The sequence below is a fragment of the Salvia miltiorrhiza genome, chromosome 4 (genome assembly GCF_028751815.1).
Source record: "Salvia miltiorrhiza cultivar Shanhuang (shh) chromosome 4, IMPLAD_Smil_shh, whole genome shotgun sequence".
NCBI classification, from domain to species: domain Eukaryota; kingdom Viridiplantae; phylum Streptophyta; class Magnoliopsida; order Lamiales; family Lamiaceae; genus Salvia; species Salvia miltiorrhiza.
The window spans coordinates 56311103-56330375 of record NC_080390.1 but is presented as its reverse complement, the minus strand read 5'-3'; the positions used below and the strand labels follow the sequence as shown (position 1 = coordinate 56330375).

Here is a 19273-nt window from a genome sequence, read left to right as displayed (position 1 = left end):
ATATATGTAGTTAAGAAAGCCGAAAGTTTTGTTTTTAAGTGTTGATGGTTAATAAATATAATTAAATTGAGAATTGCGGCTTTGCCTCTCTCACCATTTCATTTTTATTTTATTTTATTTTATTTTATTTTATTTCAAAGGCCCCCTATTCCCATCCCATCCCATCTATATATATAAAGCCCCACCTTGTGTATTAATCCTCCACCCCCACCTATCTCTATCTATATATCAACAAAACACAACTCAACTCAACTCAACACAACACATCTCTCTCTCTCTCTCTAGATCCCCCCACACATACTTGTTCATCAATTACCAATCAAATTTGTGGTAAAACGAAGATGGAGCAACGTGGTAAAGTGAGAGGCGATTACAGCGAGGAGGAAATGGAGCTTCGAAGAGGGCCATGGACTGTTGAAGAAGACTTCACCCTCATCAACTACATAGCGCATCACGGCGAAGGCCGCTGGAATTCTCTCGCTCGCTGCGCAGGTTTGTTTTTCCTTTTCTTTTCTTTTCTTTCCTTTTTTCTAAATTAAAAACAAAAGGAAAATTTCATCGCACCGGCCATATATGATATATACACACAAAAAGAATAGCTAGGTTGAAAAAAGGGTAAAATTGAAATAAAATGAATAAATTGAAATGAATGTGGGTGCAGGGCTGAAGAGAACCGGAAAGAGCTGCAGATTGAGATGGTTGAACTATCTGCGGCCCGACGTCCGACGTGGCAACATCACTCTGGAGGAGCAGCTCTTGATTCTGGAACTCCATTCTCGTTGGGGCAATAGGTATATATCTTTCAATTAATTCTGTAAATAATTTAAATGAATTATGTAGGAGTATGATATATATGAATTGATGATGTGGCATGCAGATGGTCGAAAATCGCGCAGCATCTGCCGGGGAGAACCGACAACGAGATCAAGAACTACTGGCGAACTCGTGTCCAAAAGCATGCTAAGCAGCTCAAATGTGACGTCAACAGCAAGCAGTTCAAGGACACCATGCGCTACCTTTGGATGCCCAGGCTGGTCGAGCGAATCCAAGCCGCCGCCTCCTCCTCCGCCCCCGCCGCCCCGCCGCCGCCGCCGCCCTACCACCTCAACACGCCCAATAGCAGCAGCAGCAGTTTCGGGCAGCCTACTAATAATATGGTCGCCTCTCAGACCACGCCCGATAACTCCAGCGCCTCCGAGTCGACGGAGAATTACGCCGTAATTCACAACCAAGAGTATTCCTATCCGCCCAATCACAACAGCTGCTACGCCGATCAACAAACTCTGACCAACCAAACCGACTTTTTCAACCAAGGATTGGATTTTAACACCCAGTGGATCATGGATGATACTGCTGCTGCCCACAATTTGTGGGATGTTGATGACATCTGGCTCTTACAACAACAATTCAATAACAATGTTTAAAACATGTAACATTGAATAATCAAAGCCCCCTTAAGAAAAAAACAAAAAACTAGTTTTTCTTTCTTCTTCTTTTTGTTTAATTACCATAGAAATTGGTGGAGAGGGACAGGGTCATAGTTAGCTAGCTTGTGCCATTTTAGAGTTTGTATTATTTCTTTCTTTCTTTTTTATATTCCTCGAGGGCCAAAAGAAATTAATTCAGAAATTTGTATCATTCTTTGGAACAGACTATATATATAATTTCTTGGTCTTTTCTTTATTACAACGATCTAATTAATTAAATCTATTTGTTGATTTGTTAATAGCTAGCTGATTGAGTGCTGCAGATAAAGGGGAAAAGAAATGGGTGAACTTGCAATTAATTAATGAATTACTCCATTGAAATTACTTTTACCATTTTAGTAGAAAAAAAATTAGCAAACTGTCCGATATGTTATTCTTGTATCATTGACGTGCATTATATATATAAACAATTGCTTACAAATTGACATATATATATATAAATCAACCTTAAACCACCAAAAGTTTGGTTGTTGTTTGGCTTTGCTTGGGCAAACATCAATATTGAAGGGAGGGAACTAGACAGCAAGCTTCATTGTCCCAAAAATTATATCAGAGCTTTCTTCTTTTTATTTCTTTGAACCATCAAATTAATTTCAAGATATAGGTTGTAGACCCTAATTTAAATGTGAAGTAAATAAGGTGTACTTAAATATTGAATATAATCAATCAATTAAATCCGGACTATAAATGCCATATTTATTCATTGCTATTCAAAGTTGGACACACATACACACGTGGGAAACGTATCCCTAGTAATTGACAATACCCGTCCTTGCAATATCTAGAGATTGAAGCTCAACAGTTGACAAAATTTAATTTCATTTTCATTCAAAGATTTGAAAGGAAAAAATTACAGAAAATAGTTGATGGGGTTGGGACCAATTGCAGTCCCTAGTAGAAAATTCAATGGGATTGTTATAAATTTGAAGAAAATGGACGGTATATGCACTTGATATATATGCGGCCAACAATTATAAAACGTGATGGAATTGTACAAGATCACTGCAAAATACAAATTAAAATAAAAACAAATATTATATAGAGAGAGGTAATTATAAACAAGAATACAAATGGATAACATTCACATACACCATCTGCAAATTGAGTGAGCGAAAGTAAGAGAGAGAGAGAGAGGCGGTGGCGGCGGCGGGAATCTTTGTAGGGCGCTTGCCTTTTGGAGAAGCCATCGGAAGTGGTCCAAACATTCAAGAGGTGTTGCGGACCCGCCACGTGTACACTCCTTTTCCATTTACGAGTTTGGGCTTCCTTGACGGAATCACTCAAAGGCAAAGCAAAGCCGTAAACATTGAAACTATTCTTGGGATTATTTTCATTTAACCAGCAAATTACTGCAGTAATTTATTTTTCTGAGATTAAGTATTTGAATTTAAAATGTATGTTTTTTTTAATTGTTGGAGAGCCTGAAATTTGCTGATCGCTTATGTATATGCATTCTATACATCATTCATAAAATTGTCATTGCCCCATTTTTAAAAAAACACATATCTCCATGCATGCAACTCTTATCTTTTGATTGAAATGTACAAATCTCTTATTTTCGTCTCTGAATAAAATGATTGTGTATGTCAAATAACAATAAACGAAAAAACCATTTTCTCGTTTTTGAATAATATATATAAACTCATGAACCAAGAGGGATGTCTTAAATAAAATAAAAAGGGGTTATTGCCATAAAATACATATACTTTGTCAATTTTCTGGTTTAGATCATGACCTTATAATTTGGCCAGAAAATACATCAATTTTCAATTTAATTGCAATTATACCATGACTTTATAGTTTGGCCAAAAAATACACCAAGTTTCAATTTATTCTCAATTATAACATGACCTTGTAATTAATTTAGTATAATAATATCAAGTTTAATACATTAAATATTTTTAATTTTCTTTTCATCTCACAATATACTACTATATATAAATACATATATATTTGATAAATATACATCTATATGTAAATAATATATAATATTATTTACTTTTTAACATAGTTTCTATTATATATGCACGTAATTTTTTTAATTGGTCCTAATATTTTATAATTTCACAATTTAAATAAATAAATACTTATTATATATATAATATATTAATAGAATATTAAAATCAAATTTATATATATATATATATATATATATAAACAAGATATTATATTGATGGCTTAAAAATACATACATACATATATATATATGTATATATATATATATATATATTATGAAATAATTAATCATCTAACTTAATTTTTATAAAAATTAATCAATCAATTAAAAATATTTTATACATAAAAATTTAATATAAATACAATAAATATTAATACATCTATGATGAAAAATAATCTAAATAAGGTCATGTTATAATTGAGAATAAATTGAAATTTGGTGTATTTTCTGGCCAGACTATAAAGTCATGTTATAATTGCAATTAAATTGAAAATTGATGTATTTTCTGGCCAAATTATAAAGTCATGATATAAACCAGAAAATTGACAAAGTATATGTATTTTCTGGCAATAACCCCAAATAAAAATATGTATAACTTAGTATAAAATACTAATCGAAGATCACGTGTATGTGTGTTAATTTGTTTTTCTATATTTTAATTTCGTATGTAGAATTGTAACATAGTCCTATTTTGATCAAGGATTGCTGTGAAACACGATAAGTGTGCAAAATTTGTGTTCTAATTAATAAAATTCCTAAGCACAAAGCTAGCTAATCTAAAATTCAACTTTGGGCTTACATAGTCATAACTGTTAGAAATGGATATTGGGCTCATTACTCCCTTAAAAGGCCTTATAAGGGAGAGGGTTGCCTCACCATATAAAGTGACTCATGCCACCGGGACACTTCAATACACCCCCCGCACGCGCAGCGTGGACTATCCCAAACGCCATCTGTTGACAACGATATTGGGGGGCCCATCATTGGATTGAGTTGGCTCTGATACCATGTTAGAAATTGATATTGGGTCCATTCCTCGCTTAAAAGGCCTTATAAGGGAGAGGGTTGCCTCACCATATAAAATGGCTCATGCCACTATCTCTAATCCAATGTGGGACACTTCAATAATAACTAGTAAATAACCCAGCATGCCAATTAATCCATAAATCGACACTTGTTAATGACGAGATCTACAAAACGTATCTACACACGAAAACCTTGCATCGTGTATGTATTAATCCATCTACAAATGTACCTACCAAAAAATGCGCAGCAATATAATTTACAACTGGAATCCACCACTAAATCCTTTATTTTTTAATTATTTTGATGGAAAATTAGTTGGATTTTTTTGTTGTCTTGATTTTTCCATGGACCAATTTCCATCTACATTACGACTTTTGGAAGAGTGCCACGAGGATGTCGACGATTGGATTGGATGCATTTTAAGTGGGTCCCAAGAGCTTGATTTGGGCCCACCTAATGTGACCATAGTGGCATCTGAAAAGTATATGATCAATCAAATCGATCTATATAAGTTATTGGTGTACAATAAAAGGTGTCCTTTGAATGATAATAAGGGACCCCTAAGCCAATCCCACTGTTTATAGTGCTCTTATTGGCTCCTTCTTTACATTTTTAAACATAACCTAATCATCAAATTATTGGATTAATTAAATAATAAGTGTGAGCTACAAGTATTTTGGTTTTGGGGTACGGCCTAAATCCGCAGCCCTTCTTTCACTATTCAAAAAGATTAACAAATACTAATGTTAGGGCTATTTTACCGTCAAGTTGGGTGTTCTAATCCTCAAATTAATACATTATGTAATAATTTAATTTAATCATAATTGATGATTGAGGAAATTAATATAAGTAGGTATGGACTTAATTAGGTACATGCTAATTAAACTCAAAACCGTAATATATATTGATGAGATCAGATCGAGTTAAGTAGATTAATTGTAAACTAATCACATAATTTCCATCCTTAATTAATAGTATGGTTTGCGTGAAGATGTATGACGAAAAGGAGGTTTCAAAACCTCATATCCAGAAATTGAATTAGTGGGGAATAATAAAAGGGATTGAATATATGGTGTTATATCTGTTCCCAAAACTTTGGCTATTGCCCCTTTTTTGTAAAGAATGTTTTTCCAAGGCGTAACATTCCCTACGAATTATGCCTACCGCTTTCCTCTATCACCTTCACTCCCTAAAAATAAACTCTTTTATTTTTCCTACTTTATTTTTCTTTTTAAAGGTATATTCAATCATACTTTTCTTAATTTTGCGTACATATACTTTTACTTGATATATTATGTGAAATTATTTGTACAAAAGTTGCGTGTCAACTTTATTTTTCTAAAAAATTGATGTTAAACGAGAGAAGATTATATATGTATATATAAATTACGAAAAAGTTGTTTGATTCGTCTTCACAATCTTCTGTCCTTTGAAATCACAACCACAATTTTATTATTGTAAGAGTATATAACTAATTAAATAACAAATTATTTGTTAGTTACAACATTAATAGTAGCTACTAATTCCGTGGTGAATAACAAAGTATGTATCGAGTCGATCTCTCCTTAATCATGTTGCTAACACATGGCTGATGGCAAGTGCTTAATTAGTTACAGTTCATCAGTTTGTGTCGTGAAATATTGGCGTTCATTAAATACTAATTAATTATATGAGTATAATAAAAATGTTAATTACACAAATTCATCTATGCCTAGGTCTAGTGTCCTCATATATATTAACCAAAGAAAAATAAATATTTCTATTAGTTACTTTAAATAATAAATATCATTAGTTGATTTTATCTTAGAATGTCAGAGTTTATTTATAATAAAGCTTTCAAAAGGGTTGAGGCCTAACCCTAAAAAATGGCACCGATATTCGAAAATATTAGTTTAAACGACCTTATTTTCAGGGTACAAAATTGGTTTGGCAAGATATTTCATTAGTTGACTTTACATTACATGATACTAAAAATCAGCCAACTTAGTTAATTATGAGTCTCACCAGTATAATTCGTTTACTAATCCTCACAACTTGATTAATTAATGTCAAACATGTTAATTAGAAAAACAAATTAAGCAAGTAGTGTCGTCCTCTAGAACTAGTCAAATTTATGTCTGCATTTCAAAATATTCCTTACAAAACAATTAATTTAAGTCAAAAGCCTCAAAAAACTTCTGCTTAGTCCACTCGGTTACTTAGTTAGTGGAGTGTTCAACAGCAAAGAGCTAAAACAAATTAGGCAATCATTTAGCATATCTAGGTTTAATTATTAATCACATATTTATTTAATAATTATCCTTTTCAACACCGACGCGGTAGCAGTACAGACTTGATTTACAAGGGGGGAAAAGATTAATTTTTTTTAAAAAAATAGAGCTAGATTCAATTAATTAGCAGCACAATCCATTTGTTTGTTGATCACAAGTGAGATTATAATATTAAGCTTTCGAGAAACAAGGGTCAAAGATAATATAGTTAACTTGATTTGGATGTGTGGAATTTAATTTGGTGAATGCGTGTGGTCTTAATGATGGTATCATTGGTTACGTCGGATTATTAGACTTTATTCAGTGTTAAGAATATATATTTGACTGAAAAGACACTAAAATTTCTAGAAAGTGTGTTGAGTTATTTTGTTTTCTATAGTTTCTTTAATTTATTTTGGATAAGAGGTCGCGAAAATATTAGTATTTATAATGTTGGTTGTTAATAGGCGAAAATTAAAATGCAAGTTGCATGTAGTGCTCGTTTTTGCACGTGAATGGCTTGTTCTAACTGTTTGTACTCTTCTTGATTAACTTCGAGATAAAAATTAAACATATTATACATGATCATATTATTTCTTACAAATGTTATACCAAGTCACCAAGATATTACAGCCATTTGCTGTTATTATACTATATTTAGGTGTAATAATATAAAAAATGTTGATAAAATTCAAATTCATAATCTTTCAATTATAAAAATCGTTCTATCTTTCAACAGTTTATACCGACTAAAATTTTATTTTGTACAATAATCTACAAAATTATCTGGGCACATGAGTTGTACAAACATTATACGCATGATGCCATCTGGATTATTTGGGCTCACCTCAACTTTGATTTAACTCAAATTCTGGGTCATATTTGATTTAAACTTCCCATTATTATGGGCCCAATGATATTTGGACCCGATGTGGAATTGCTCTCACTTATTTGGGTTGAATTGTATACAAAATTGCGGCGAGGAAAGGCCAACTGGATAATTTTTCAATATATTTGACAAAATGGGCTATTATAGGCCCAACATCTAGAATGGCCTTAATATTCAGCAGCCCACTTGAGATGACTATTCAATATTCATAGACAAGCGCGTGCGTTTCCCACGGTCTTAAAATATTTTGTCTGAGATTGCGAAAACCCGAAAAGTAAACTGTCTGAATTTCGTCACATTTTTTATGTTGCGTGTCAGAACCGACAATTTCCACGCGATTCCAACTTTTTCTGTTAAATCCCAATACAGTCCTCCATATTTAACTATATTTTCACAATTTTTTTTTATTTTTATTTATCACAAATATAACAATTTAACAGAAAAAGTTTGGGATGCTCTCCAATTAATTCCACTCTTCTTACAAATTATAACAATTTGAAAATCATATTAAAAAAATTAAATGTAATGTAGTTGAAGTACAGAATATTAGTAGCATTTTCAATTTGAAATTATTATTTTTATACTCCATAATTCATAAATGTGTAGAAAAAGATTGATAAAGATTGATGGTAACTTTTCAATTAAATGGCACGTTTGCATATCTATCTTCATAAGCGCAAGTTGAGGGCAAAAATGGGATTTTGAGTTGCTTATCCATTGTATGTTGTTTGTACCATACGCAGTAATTCGTTGAACCTTCTCACTTTCTCTCCTTATATAAACCCCTCCACCCTCCCCTTTTTGAGCTTCAACGTCTAAATTTTCAGCTAAGTCTACACATTCTTCTCATTAACTGTAAGTCTCAAATATATTTATTTCTTCAAGTTTGCAAATTGTTCATATTTACATAGATCAGTTTCTAGCATCTGTTAATTACTATATTTTCTAATTAACAGACGTGTATATACTTATATTGTAGTGTAATTGATACGCATTCTTTAAGATCTCAATAGCATATTAAAGTTTATTGAGACTAAGGATTAAGGGGTAGTTTGGTGTAAAATTCAAGTCTTCAGTTTGAAATTGGTGAAAGATTCAATCTTGATTTAGAACGAGCTGAAAATTTGATTATTTGAATCCCTTTTAGATAAATCAAGAAAAATGAACTCTGGGGGTTGTCTTGGGATTTCAAGTATGAAGCCTTGTCGTAATATATTGATTCTTGGGAAAAAATCGTCTATTTTTGGATGCCCATTTGTACAGGCGTGGTCATTCTACTGAAAATAATTTGTCGAAATCACAGTTGAAGTTCTATTGTTCCATTCAAACCAATTGTTTGAATAATAAGGTGTTAGGATTTAGGAGAGTCGTTGACTCGAACCGGAGAGTTTTTGGTGGTTCCGGTTCAAATTGGGGTCGATCTAGGGTCTTTTTAGCTGATCCTGTGAAGAAGAAGGATAGGTTTGGAAGTGTAGTAGCAAATGTAGCATCAAATATTAGGAATAATTCGAATTCTGTTGGATCCCGTCTACCCGAAAATAGCTTTGAGAAGATATACATTCAAGGTGGTTTCAATGTGAAGCCCTTGATAATTGAGAGAATAGAGGAGAGCCAAGACTTGTTTGGGAAGGATGAAGCAAAAGGGGAAGACGATGAGGTCGAGGTTAATGATGGTACATTTGGAGATACCGACCAATTTAGTAAAGCAGAGGTTTCAGAACGTGTTTCCGAGGTAGAGAAGGAGGCTTGGGAGTTGCTCCGAGGAGCAATTGTGAACTACTGTGGGAGCCCCGTGGGCACCGTAGCTGCTACTGATCCAGCAGATAAGCAGCCGCTCAATTATGACCAAGTCTTTATTCGCGACTTTGTGCCATCAGCTCTTGCTTTCTTGCTTAATGGAGAGGGAGAAATAGTAAAGAACTTCTTGCTCCACACACTGCAGTTACAGGTGACTGGATATACTATATTTCATAAGTTCTTGCGTTTTTATGCTTTAGTCAGATGCATCATGGGATATCTAATTTGAATGTGCATTGTATTTGTAATTAGAGCTGGGAGAAAACTGTGGACTGCTACAGCCCTGGGCAAGGGTTGATGCCGGCTAGTTTCAAAGTTAGAAGTGTGCCTCTTGATGGGCGAGATGGAGAATTCGAGGATGTATTAGATCCAGACTTTGGTGAATCGGCTATTGGACGAGTTGCACCTGTTGATTCTGGTATATCTTTCTAATTGTTTGAATCCAAACAAGCTGCTTCTGATCTTCTAAAAAGCTTTGAACATGTGGGCTGACTGAGACACTTGTTTTAACTTGAACAGGACTATGGTGGATCATTTTATTGAGATCTTATGGGAAAATCACGGGCGACTACTCATTGCAAGAGCGAGTAGATGTGCAGACTGGCATAAGATTGATTCTGAATCTGTGCTTAACCGACGGGTTTGACATGTTTCCCACTCTCTTGGTCACTGATGGCTCTTGCATGATTGACCGAAGAATGGGTATTCATGGCCATCCACTCGAGATCCAAGTGAGTATAATCAACTTTATTTTTGCAAAAACTTAATGTATATATGTCTGGTTTTCTCGTTTGCCACAAGATTGTGTGTACTAGAGCTATTACATTCTGCATCAGAATCTTAGATATGAGTTACTATTAGTTTGGAGCAGTTTTAATTTGATGAGGGACATTGGTTTTCCTTTGTTGGTTGCACCATTTTAAAAAGGTGAGGTATAAAAGAAGTTGGGTTTGTTTGGACTTGTAGGCATTATTCTATTCTGCTTTGCGGTGCTCCCGTGAGATGCTCACAATCAACGATACAACCAAGAACCTTGTGGTGGCCATCAATAACCGACTCAGTGCTCTTTCGTTTCATGTCAGAGAGTACTACTGGGTGGACCTCAAGAAAATTAACGAGATTCATCGTTACAAGACAGAGGAATACTCCAGTGATGCCGTCAACAAGTTCAACATCTATCCTGATCAAATACCCTGCTGGCTCGTGGACTGGATCCCCGAGAGTGGCGGCTATTTGAGTGGCAATCTGCAGCCAGCTCACATGGATTTCAGGTTCTTCACTCTTGGAAATCTTTGGTCCATTATTTCATCGTTGAGCACCCCCAAACAGAGTGAAGGAATATTGAATCTGATTGAGGAGAAATGGGATGATCTGGTGGCAGAGATGCCTCTCAAGATATGCTACCCTGCTCTTGAGCACGACGAGTGGCGCATAATCACAGGCGGCGACCCCAAGAATACGTAAGACGAGATAATCTTATATCATAATCTACTAATTGAAACGTCTGGTTCACCAGTTTATTGTTTGTGCAGGCCGTGGTCGTATCACAATGGTGGATCGTGGCCTACGCTTACGTGGCAGTTCACGTTGGCGTGCATCAAGATGGGAAGGCCAGAGTTGGCAAGGAAGGCGGTGGCGGTGGCTGAGCAGAGACTTCCCGGTGATTCGTGGCCAGAATACTACGACACGAGACACGGGAGGTTCACGGGGAAACAAGCACGGCTGCAGCAGACGTGGACGATTGCCGGATACCTGACGTCGAAGATGCTTCTGAGAAATCCAGAGCTGGGCTCAATGCTGTTGTGGAACGAGGATTATGAGGTGCTGGAGAAGTGTGTGTGCAGTCTCAAAACTGGGAGGAGAAACTGCTCTCGCCTTGCTGCCAGATCTCACATTGATTAGTTTTAACTTTTAACCTAAACATATGTTTATTTTTCCTTCTTGTGGAACTACTATACATCTCTCATGAATTCCTTACAAATAAAGTCAAAGGCCAACACAGGAAAAACCTCTCTTGAAGGCTTTTGTTGTGAAATTTTCAATCCTTAGTAATTCATGTCGACATTTACAGATTTTTTCTACAAGGTAATCGATTTAAAATACTAATAAAAAAAAAGAGTAATAATTTAAATATAGAAGTAGAACATAAGCATTGAAGCAACAAGTTGTGGGAAAATCAGTGGAGTTTGAAAAGATTAAGGCGGCAGTCGTTGAGCCTACCCGTGTAGACAACTTTCTTGTACTCGCCCCAACTGAAGCTTCGATACAGTAGGATTTGAAGCAATGCAAGTTATGGTAGCATGCAACGGCGGCGCAGCAAAATAAACTATCGACATTCTCGACTTTATCGAATTCACCACAGCTCTATGTTTTACACTTACAAACCTCCCATTCGTCATAGCCTTCCCTTCCACAACATATTTATATTTACATTTTATTAGACTGAAGAGTTCGTCACAAAAAAATAAAAAAAGGAAAAAAGAAGTGGAGCCCACCTGCAAGACGTCACCGACAGTTAACGCAAAAAGCGGAGGGCGGGTGTGGGTCAACGGGGACCCACACCCCACCCTGCAATGAGAGTTGGAGGCCGCTGGAGCCGTTGGATCTGAGGATTGTAAGGATCTGAGGGTCGGTATGAGCCCCGAACCCGATCTTGTGGGCCGATGGCTGGCTGACGTCAGTGGGCGGGTAGTGATTGAGCCTGATGAGGGAATCGCTGTCGAGATCACGAACAAGCCCACTAAGCGTTGAAACGGGCTGGGCCTCAGCCCATAATCCCTCTACGATCAGATCCAATATCTCACAGGCCAACTCCCTCACAGCTTCCACATACCTGCTCACTACGTAGCTGCAATTGCAAATATTAATATTCACAAAAACCTTGTCCCATACCCATGCATACCATATTATATTGCGAAAAATTGTACTATTAGGGTTTCGATGAAACGAATATTGTTAATTGTAGATAAAATAAAATCCATATGAAAATTGACAAATCAGGCACGTACCACCAAGATCTATATATGCTTTATCTAATCAAATTTTTAGCTTTTGAATATACTTGCATCACTATAAGAATTAAACTTATGTCATTGGCCGGAAAACAAATCTCTCAACTTTGGAACATGATTTCGTAGATTCTAACAACGACATTAATTGACAATATATTGTGTTAAAGTTTTGAAAGAGTTGAATATATGCATATGAAAAATGAAGTGGTAATTGCATGAGTCACCTGAATTGTTGGGGATGGGAAGAGATATATTTAGATTTGTGAGAGATGAAAAGAGGGTTGGCTTGGAGGAGAAGATACTCAACCTCACCAACGTCACCGTTTAACCCAATATTGTGGGAACCATATCCGTAGGGATCCGGAGGTCCGGCCCGGTTCTTCTCGGATACGGGTTTGGAGAAAAACATTGAAGCTTCTTCTTCCATGAGAGAAATAATCTCCTGCTTCACACCATGGTTTATCACCTTGAAGAATCCGAACTCCTCGCACGCTTTTACGATCATTCTCGAAGCTTCTGATCGCTCCCTCCTAAGGTCTACGATTGGGAGCTCTATATGATCATCTCCTACAGTAATATTCTCCATCTCTCTCTCTCTATGGATATACTTGCAACAAGAATATATATATATATATATATATATATATATGTGCATTATATTATGGTAGGGATCACGTGAAAGATAGGTGCCAATCTATTATTTACATTGAAATTAATTAAATACCACAGTTTTAGAAAGGGAAAAAATTGTCAAATGTAATGATGATTTGAAACGTTGTGCTAATTTTCCGTTTTTTAACATTAATAATGCTTGTAGTTAATTGACATGTACCTGAATATACCAAAATAGTATATATTAATTAGAGGGTTAATTAATTTATACTCATGAAAATTTGGATGGTATCATTATCATACCATGCATTCCATAATTTCCACATTTGTGTCATCGCTCATCTCATCTCCTGAATGTCTGAAAATGATCCATTATTACATGTAACATAAGATGTACTAGCTTAATGTCTTTACGACACAGTACAGCAGAAATTGTTTCCCAACAAACCATTAATTTACAATCTTTTCATATCCAAAATTATATATACTATCAGCATATCTAGCTATCCCCCACTCTACAATCATAATTGCCAGCCTAGCTAATCTTTCTGTTGCTTGTAAAATGTAAATGTGGATGATCGTTGAATTAGAGTCACTCATATATTAAAATTCTAACTTCTAATTAATTAAAGCTAAAAATTAATTAGTCGTAGATAATTAACCATATCAAAAAACCAAATGTTGTTGGACATGACACAGTCCACGTGAAAATATAGCAATTAGAATTAGGCTCGATTGCCAGGAGACGCCTATATCTATTGCTATGATGAAGCCTATATGCTATAGCTACCTAATTGTTTTACTAAATCTTAAATGAAATCATTAGTAATTATCCCTATATAGTACACAAATGCAACGATTATGTCGACAATTTTATGTATAGTGTCACATGTTTGTACTCATAATTGAAGCCCAACATTCTGTCCACCATTATTTGCTAAATTAATCTAAGTAATTTAGTGTTTCACTAACTCTCATTATTAATTACTCCTAGATCTTCTTTTTTATTCTTCATATTATAGATATAGACATTATTTAAACTATATATGTATCAATTTCTATATGGTTCAATTAAGAAGACATTTTTCAAAAGGATGCATTTATGATACACAAAATTGTCTAATCGAAATGACCAGACGACGTTGAATCTGGTTTCGCCTAATTAATGTTCGCTCAGCACATGCTAATTATTCTAAATTATGAGATTAATTATTATTAATATATATATAGTGGTGCATCGCATCGAGTATAGTTTAGGTGCATTAATTAGCCTAATTAAATTGCCAATGCAAGCGAAGTTCTACACACACACACACACACACACACACACATATATATATATATATATATATATAAATAGGGTTAGGTTCAATGAAAAAGACGTAAATGTAAGAAAGAAAAGAGAAGTAATCTCATTCATTGATCTTATCTAATCTAACGGATATGATTTATTCACGCCATGTTCAACGGATTTTTTCGTTGAACATTCGTGAACATATACAATATTTTTGGGGGTTCTGGGTTTCGACCCCCCATATGTTCAACGAAAAAATCCGTTGAACATGATGTGAATAAATCATGTCCGTTAGATTAGATAAGATCGACGGATAAGATTACTTCTTTCTTCTTTCTTACATTTAGGCCTTCTTCATTGAACCTTAGCCTATATAAATATATATCCAAAGGGCAAAATTATCCTTAATTTTCTTAAATATTATCCAAAGGGAAAAATTATCCTTAAATATATCCAAAAAAGAAATTAAAATTACCCTTAATTTTCTTTTTCCTTAAGGGCAAAATTATACTTTCCACTTAAAAAAAATCAAGAAGATTAATTACATGTATTAATTTCATCAATATATTATCCACATATATTGCATATATATAGATAATTAAGTAATATATAAAACTAAAAAATATGGGATATTGATATCCAACCTATATTTCTGTGGCCAGACGTGGGATTGTTGTAGTTCTTATATATATGTGGTTCTTAAATCTTTAGGTTCCCATCGCGAATCAGAACAAATTTAGTACAAACAAATAGCTACGAAAGAGAAATTTAGAGAAATATGTATCAAAAGTGGAATAATTATTAGCTAAGATTACTACCATATTAATTGATTATGATTTCCAGTTCCTGTCAACTCATAATCCCATGGGCACAGGGAGGCCAGGTCCACACTTACACATATATTATTTGTTTACATAGAAAGAGTTAATTAGCTCAAGACCAATGAGCAGTAAATAGTAAAAACATTACTTATTTTACACATGTACAAAGGTGTTTCGCGATTTACACATGTACATATATGTCCATGACTATATCACAAGTCAAGACCACAAATAAACAAAAAGAAAAGCCCTTTTTCTTTTTTCCTTTTTTCCTTTTAGTTGGGAGAGGTGAATAGGGATGGCACTGTATGTTTTTTTTTTTTTCAAATAAGATAGATTTATTTTTTTAAGATTTATGTATGTGTGTGTAATTTGAATTAATTTAAGGCGCGCGCGATTGAGATGTGATTAGAAATGAGATGTTTTGAAGAAGAATAAAAAGCCAATCAAATCATGACACGAACTTTCCTAACAATAATATGCACAGCTTTATAATTAATTTTGGAATTGAAGAAAAGGGCAGTAGGGGCCGATCACCATATTTTTAAACACAAAAACGCCTAACATTTGTAATTATTTTTTGTGGATGAGGCGACAGCATTTTTTTCTTCTGAAAGGGGTCCAACGCAATGCTTCTTACTTTTGCAGGACTCTCGCATTCACTACCACACTATCACTCCAAAATCAGCATTTAAAACAATTCCTTTATTATTTGCAAAAAAATATTTCTTCAGACGTACTAATACTTTTAGTCATCGAATGTATGATATTCTTTCCACATATATATTAATCTTTTCCTATAAAAGTATTGAGTTTTATTGCAATATAATTTTCTCTTAATTTTTTTTACTTAATTACGTTGGCAAGTATTATTTCTTTAATTTTTAGTTCTCATATTTGTTATATAAACTTTTGTTTTAAGAGGAAACGTAAATTAGAAAATTTTAATATAAAGATATAAAGGCAACTCTCACCGTGCAATTGGTTTCCGAATGACACTTCTTGAACATACAAATGACACTTGTATGTTGAAAAAGTGTCATTCGAAAATGTTCAAGTGTCATTTCCCAAATGAAATAGTGTCATTTTGGAAACCCGTTGCACGATGCATCCGGTTACACAGGAGTATTTGTGAAAGATATATGGGGCGTACTCGTGTAGACGCGTCCTCACTATACGTGCTGATCTTCTCAATCTAGATCCGACTCATTCACTTACAAGAACAGTCACTTTTTATCTTTTCAAAAAAAAAAAAAGAACGGTCACTTTTATTTTGATTAAGTTTGAAAAAACGATCTAAATTAGAGTTTGTAGCCCCTAGCCCTAACCCTAAACCAAATTAGCACCACGTTCAAACATTAATCTCCCAATACTGTTTTCGAAGATGACATCGACTCTGTTTTTTCTATAGTCTTTGGTGGAATGATTTTGCATGCATGTGTAAAGCTCCACATTAAAAGCCCATGTTATTATGTTACCAAAAGATGAATCATAGCCTACCACAATTGGATCCCCATTTCCCACCACCCTAAGAGAGAGAGGGTTATGTCCACTGCCTCACTTTGTCTCATCACAGTAAAATCAAATTTTCTTTCAAGCACGAATGATGCGAAATTTCTTTAACAAAAACTCACTTTCTTTTTGTTTTTTTTTTAGATTTTATTACTATTAGTTCTGGGAGATTCCTAAACTATTAAAAAAGAACCATCTTTTGAAGGAAATGAACCTCATGTATAGTTGAATAACATTTTATATCCTAGCGATGTACAGTATATACCATTATAGTTACACTAATTAATATCCATGCAACCAAGCATGTCAGGAAAATATGTGGCCGACAAATGCGAGTCGGTTCATCTATTGCCTACTTTGTGTTTCATCATCTATTCCATTTTGGATGAATAATATGTGACTGTCTTGAGATTAAATTTTAATGTGTTAAATAATGTATAAGGAAAGTCTTAATCTATCTAACTGATATTGTAGTAGAGGATAGAAATTTTTCCAATTAAAAATAATAATTTCCATGTTTTTTTAAACTAAAAAAAATTCCGAAATTAAAGATGGAGATTAATGACGGAAATAAATAATAATTTAATTTAAAATTAATTTTATTTTTATTATTTTCATATTTAATCCGTCGTTAAATAAAACTATTTCAATTAATAATTAATTTCATTTGTATTATTCTCATCGTAAATCCATCATTAAATAACAGCATCGTTAATTAATTTCATTTTAAATTTCTGCGATAATTAGATATGAATTATATGTATATCAATTTCGAATGTAACGTCCCAAAATAATTTAATCTCATCCGTCCAAGATTGGATATAAACAGGATTTGTTCTTATATTATAGTCTAAGGGGAGTTTTCTGTATAGCCCTCCCTTATATATATACTTGTCAATTATAAAATGATAATTAAATAGGATTCATTCTCTAACTATATATACGTACACATAAATAGATATATTAATTAAACCATAAAGTATTACTCACCAATAATAAAATAATATTTTATAATATAAAATAAAATATCTATCACATATCCAGTAAGCAAACCTATAATTCTATCTAAGCAAAACTATAAGTCCACTAATTTAATGACGAAGGAAACCTATGAATTGAACTGTGTAAAATAGGACTCAGACAACTAATTTCCATAATGGGCATTAATACCAAAATCAAATAAGTTCTTCATTATTTGTGAAAGGTAAATAATATTTATACGTTTATATATAGGTAGATTCCACACGCATACACATTCACAGATAGACATATATTATATTATAATTATTATATTTAAATTTCTTTAATCTTTTATAAGTATTGTCCTACTTTGTAATTAGATGCGGCACGACTAAGACGTCAATTTTGATTTGAATTACTCAAGTTCAACTTTCAGGTGTGAGATTTATTTAATTACATCTTATGGTTATTCATTGTCCATTTTAATATTATGTGTTTATCACATGTGTTATGAAATACATTTATCGCTAGGGGCCAGCATAATTGGTCCAGGATGTCACAGTCCTTAGTATATATGCCACAATTAATGCGATTTGAGGTTATGATTCATGTTTCGCCAGAGGCCCGTAAATTAATAGGGTCCAAGACTTTAAAGTCCTTGAATTGTCACCGTGCGAATTGAGGATATGTATACGATGGCCGTATGTGTTATCATTTTATTAACGTGGACAATTATTGCATGTTTCCACACTGAGTGTACCCTATAGACTGTATGCTCCTCCCATATTTAACATTTTCAGATTTCTAAGGTTGAACGCGCGTGGAAGGTCGAATGATGAATCAAATATTTTGAATTTAGCTTTACTTAAAAATGTTATTTTAAGTAAAGTATTTTAAATAAAAATTTATTTCACAATTTTCACATTAAATATTTATTTATATTCATAATTTTTCACATAAATATTCATTTAAATTTTAGTTAGTTTTGGGTGTCACACGTCAATGATCCAATCTATATAGCTTTAGCTTATTTATTCTCACATTTTCCCATCTTTTATGAAATATGAGAAATAAAAGAAATCAACTTGCACGCGGATGTGGTATATATCGTGCAACGTGTATAGTTTTATCAACAGAAAAAATTTACGTATATTAATTACATGCATTTGACCTTAATAGGGTTTCTAGATATGAACTATCAAAAGAATTATTCGCTTCAAGAATTTTCTTCAAAGTAGGGTTTCTAGATATGAACTATCAAAAGATTGTTCCAATGTGACGATTTAATTTAGGAAAGGGAAATTAAACTTTTGAGTGATACTATTTGGCCATAATAAATATGGGTTGCCATAACAGCTTTAAACTTAATATATTTAAATATTTTGTTCAAAATAAAAATATAATATTGCTAGTTTTATTATTGTATATAAATTGTAATTTTTTTTAGCAATTTTTTATTTTGTAATATTTTTTAAAATAAAAATTTATTATAAAAAAATAAATAAAATAGCTACAATAGGTAAAAAATAAAACTAACTAAACCCTAATTTTTATTTTAAATATAAAAAATTAAATACATGAGTTTTATATTTTTTTTTACCATATTAATTATTATGGCTGGCCATAATGTGGCCCTAACAGCATTACCGTAAACTTTT

General features: G+C 33.4%; 3 protein-coding genes across 3 annotated transcripts; 2 read left to right on the top strand and 1 right to left on the bottom strand.

Annotated features, from left to right (window-relative positions):
• The first annotated feature begins 192 nt into the window (after window positions 1–192).
• On the top strand, window positions 193–1683 carry LOC131021052 (transcription factor MYB108). The gene is made up of 3 exons (XM_057950131.1): window positions 193–492; window positions 662–791; window positions 878–1683. The coding sequence occupies exons 1-3, from the start codon at window positions 342–344 to the stop codon at window positions 1422–1424; spliced, it is 828 nt and encodes a 275-aa protein (XP_057806114.1). The 5' UTR covers window positions 193–341; the 3' UTR covers window positions 1425–1683.
• A 6726-nt stretch (window positions 1684–8409) lies between these two features.
• LOC131021050 (alkaline/neutral invertase A, mitochondrial-like) lies at window positions 8410–11447 on the top strand. The gene is given in 6 exon segments (XM_057950129.1): window positions 8410–8862; window positions 8864–9556; window positions 9658–9823; window positions 9925–10136; window positions 10372–10865; window positions 10938–11447. Coding segments are annotated over 6 exon segments (2028 nt in total). The 5' UTR covers window positions 8410–8769; the 3' UTR covers window positions 11308–11447.
• Window positions 11448–11581: 134 nt separating this feature from the next.
• Window positions 11582–13040, bottom strand: LOC131021051 (gibberellin 2-beta-dioxygenase 2-like). The gene is given in 5 exon segments (XM_057950130.1): window positions 11582–11671; window positions 11673–11807; window positions 11901–11918; window positions 11920–12253; window positions 12641–13040. Coding segments are annotated over 5 exon segments (939 nt in total). The 5' UTR covers window positions 13003–13040.
• Window positions 13041–19273: the final 6233 nt, after the last annotated feature.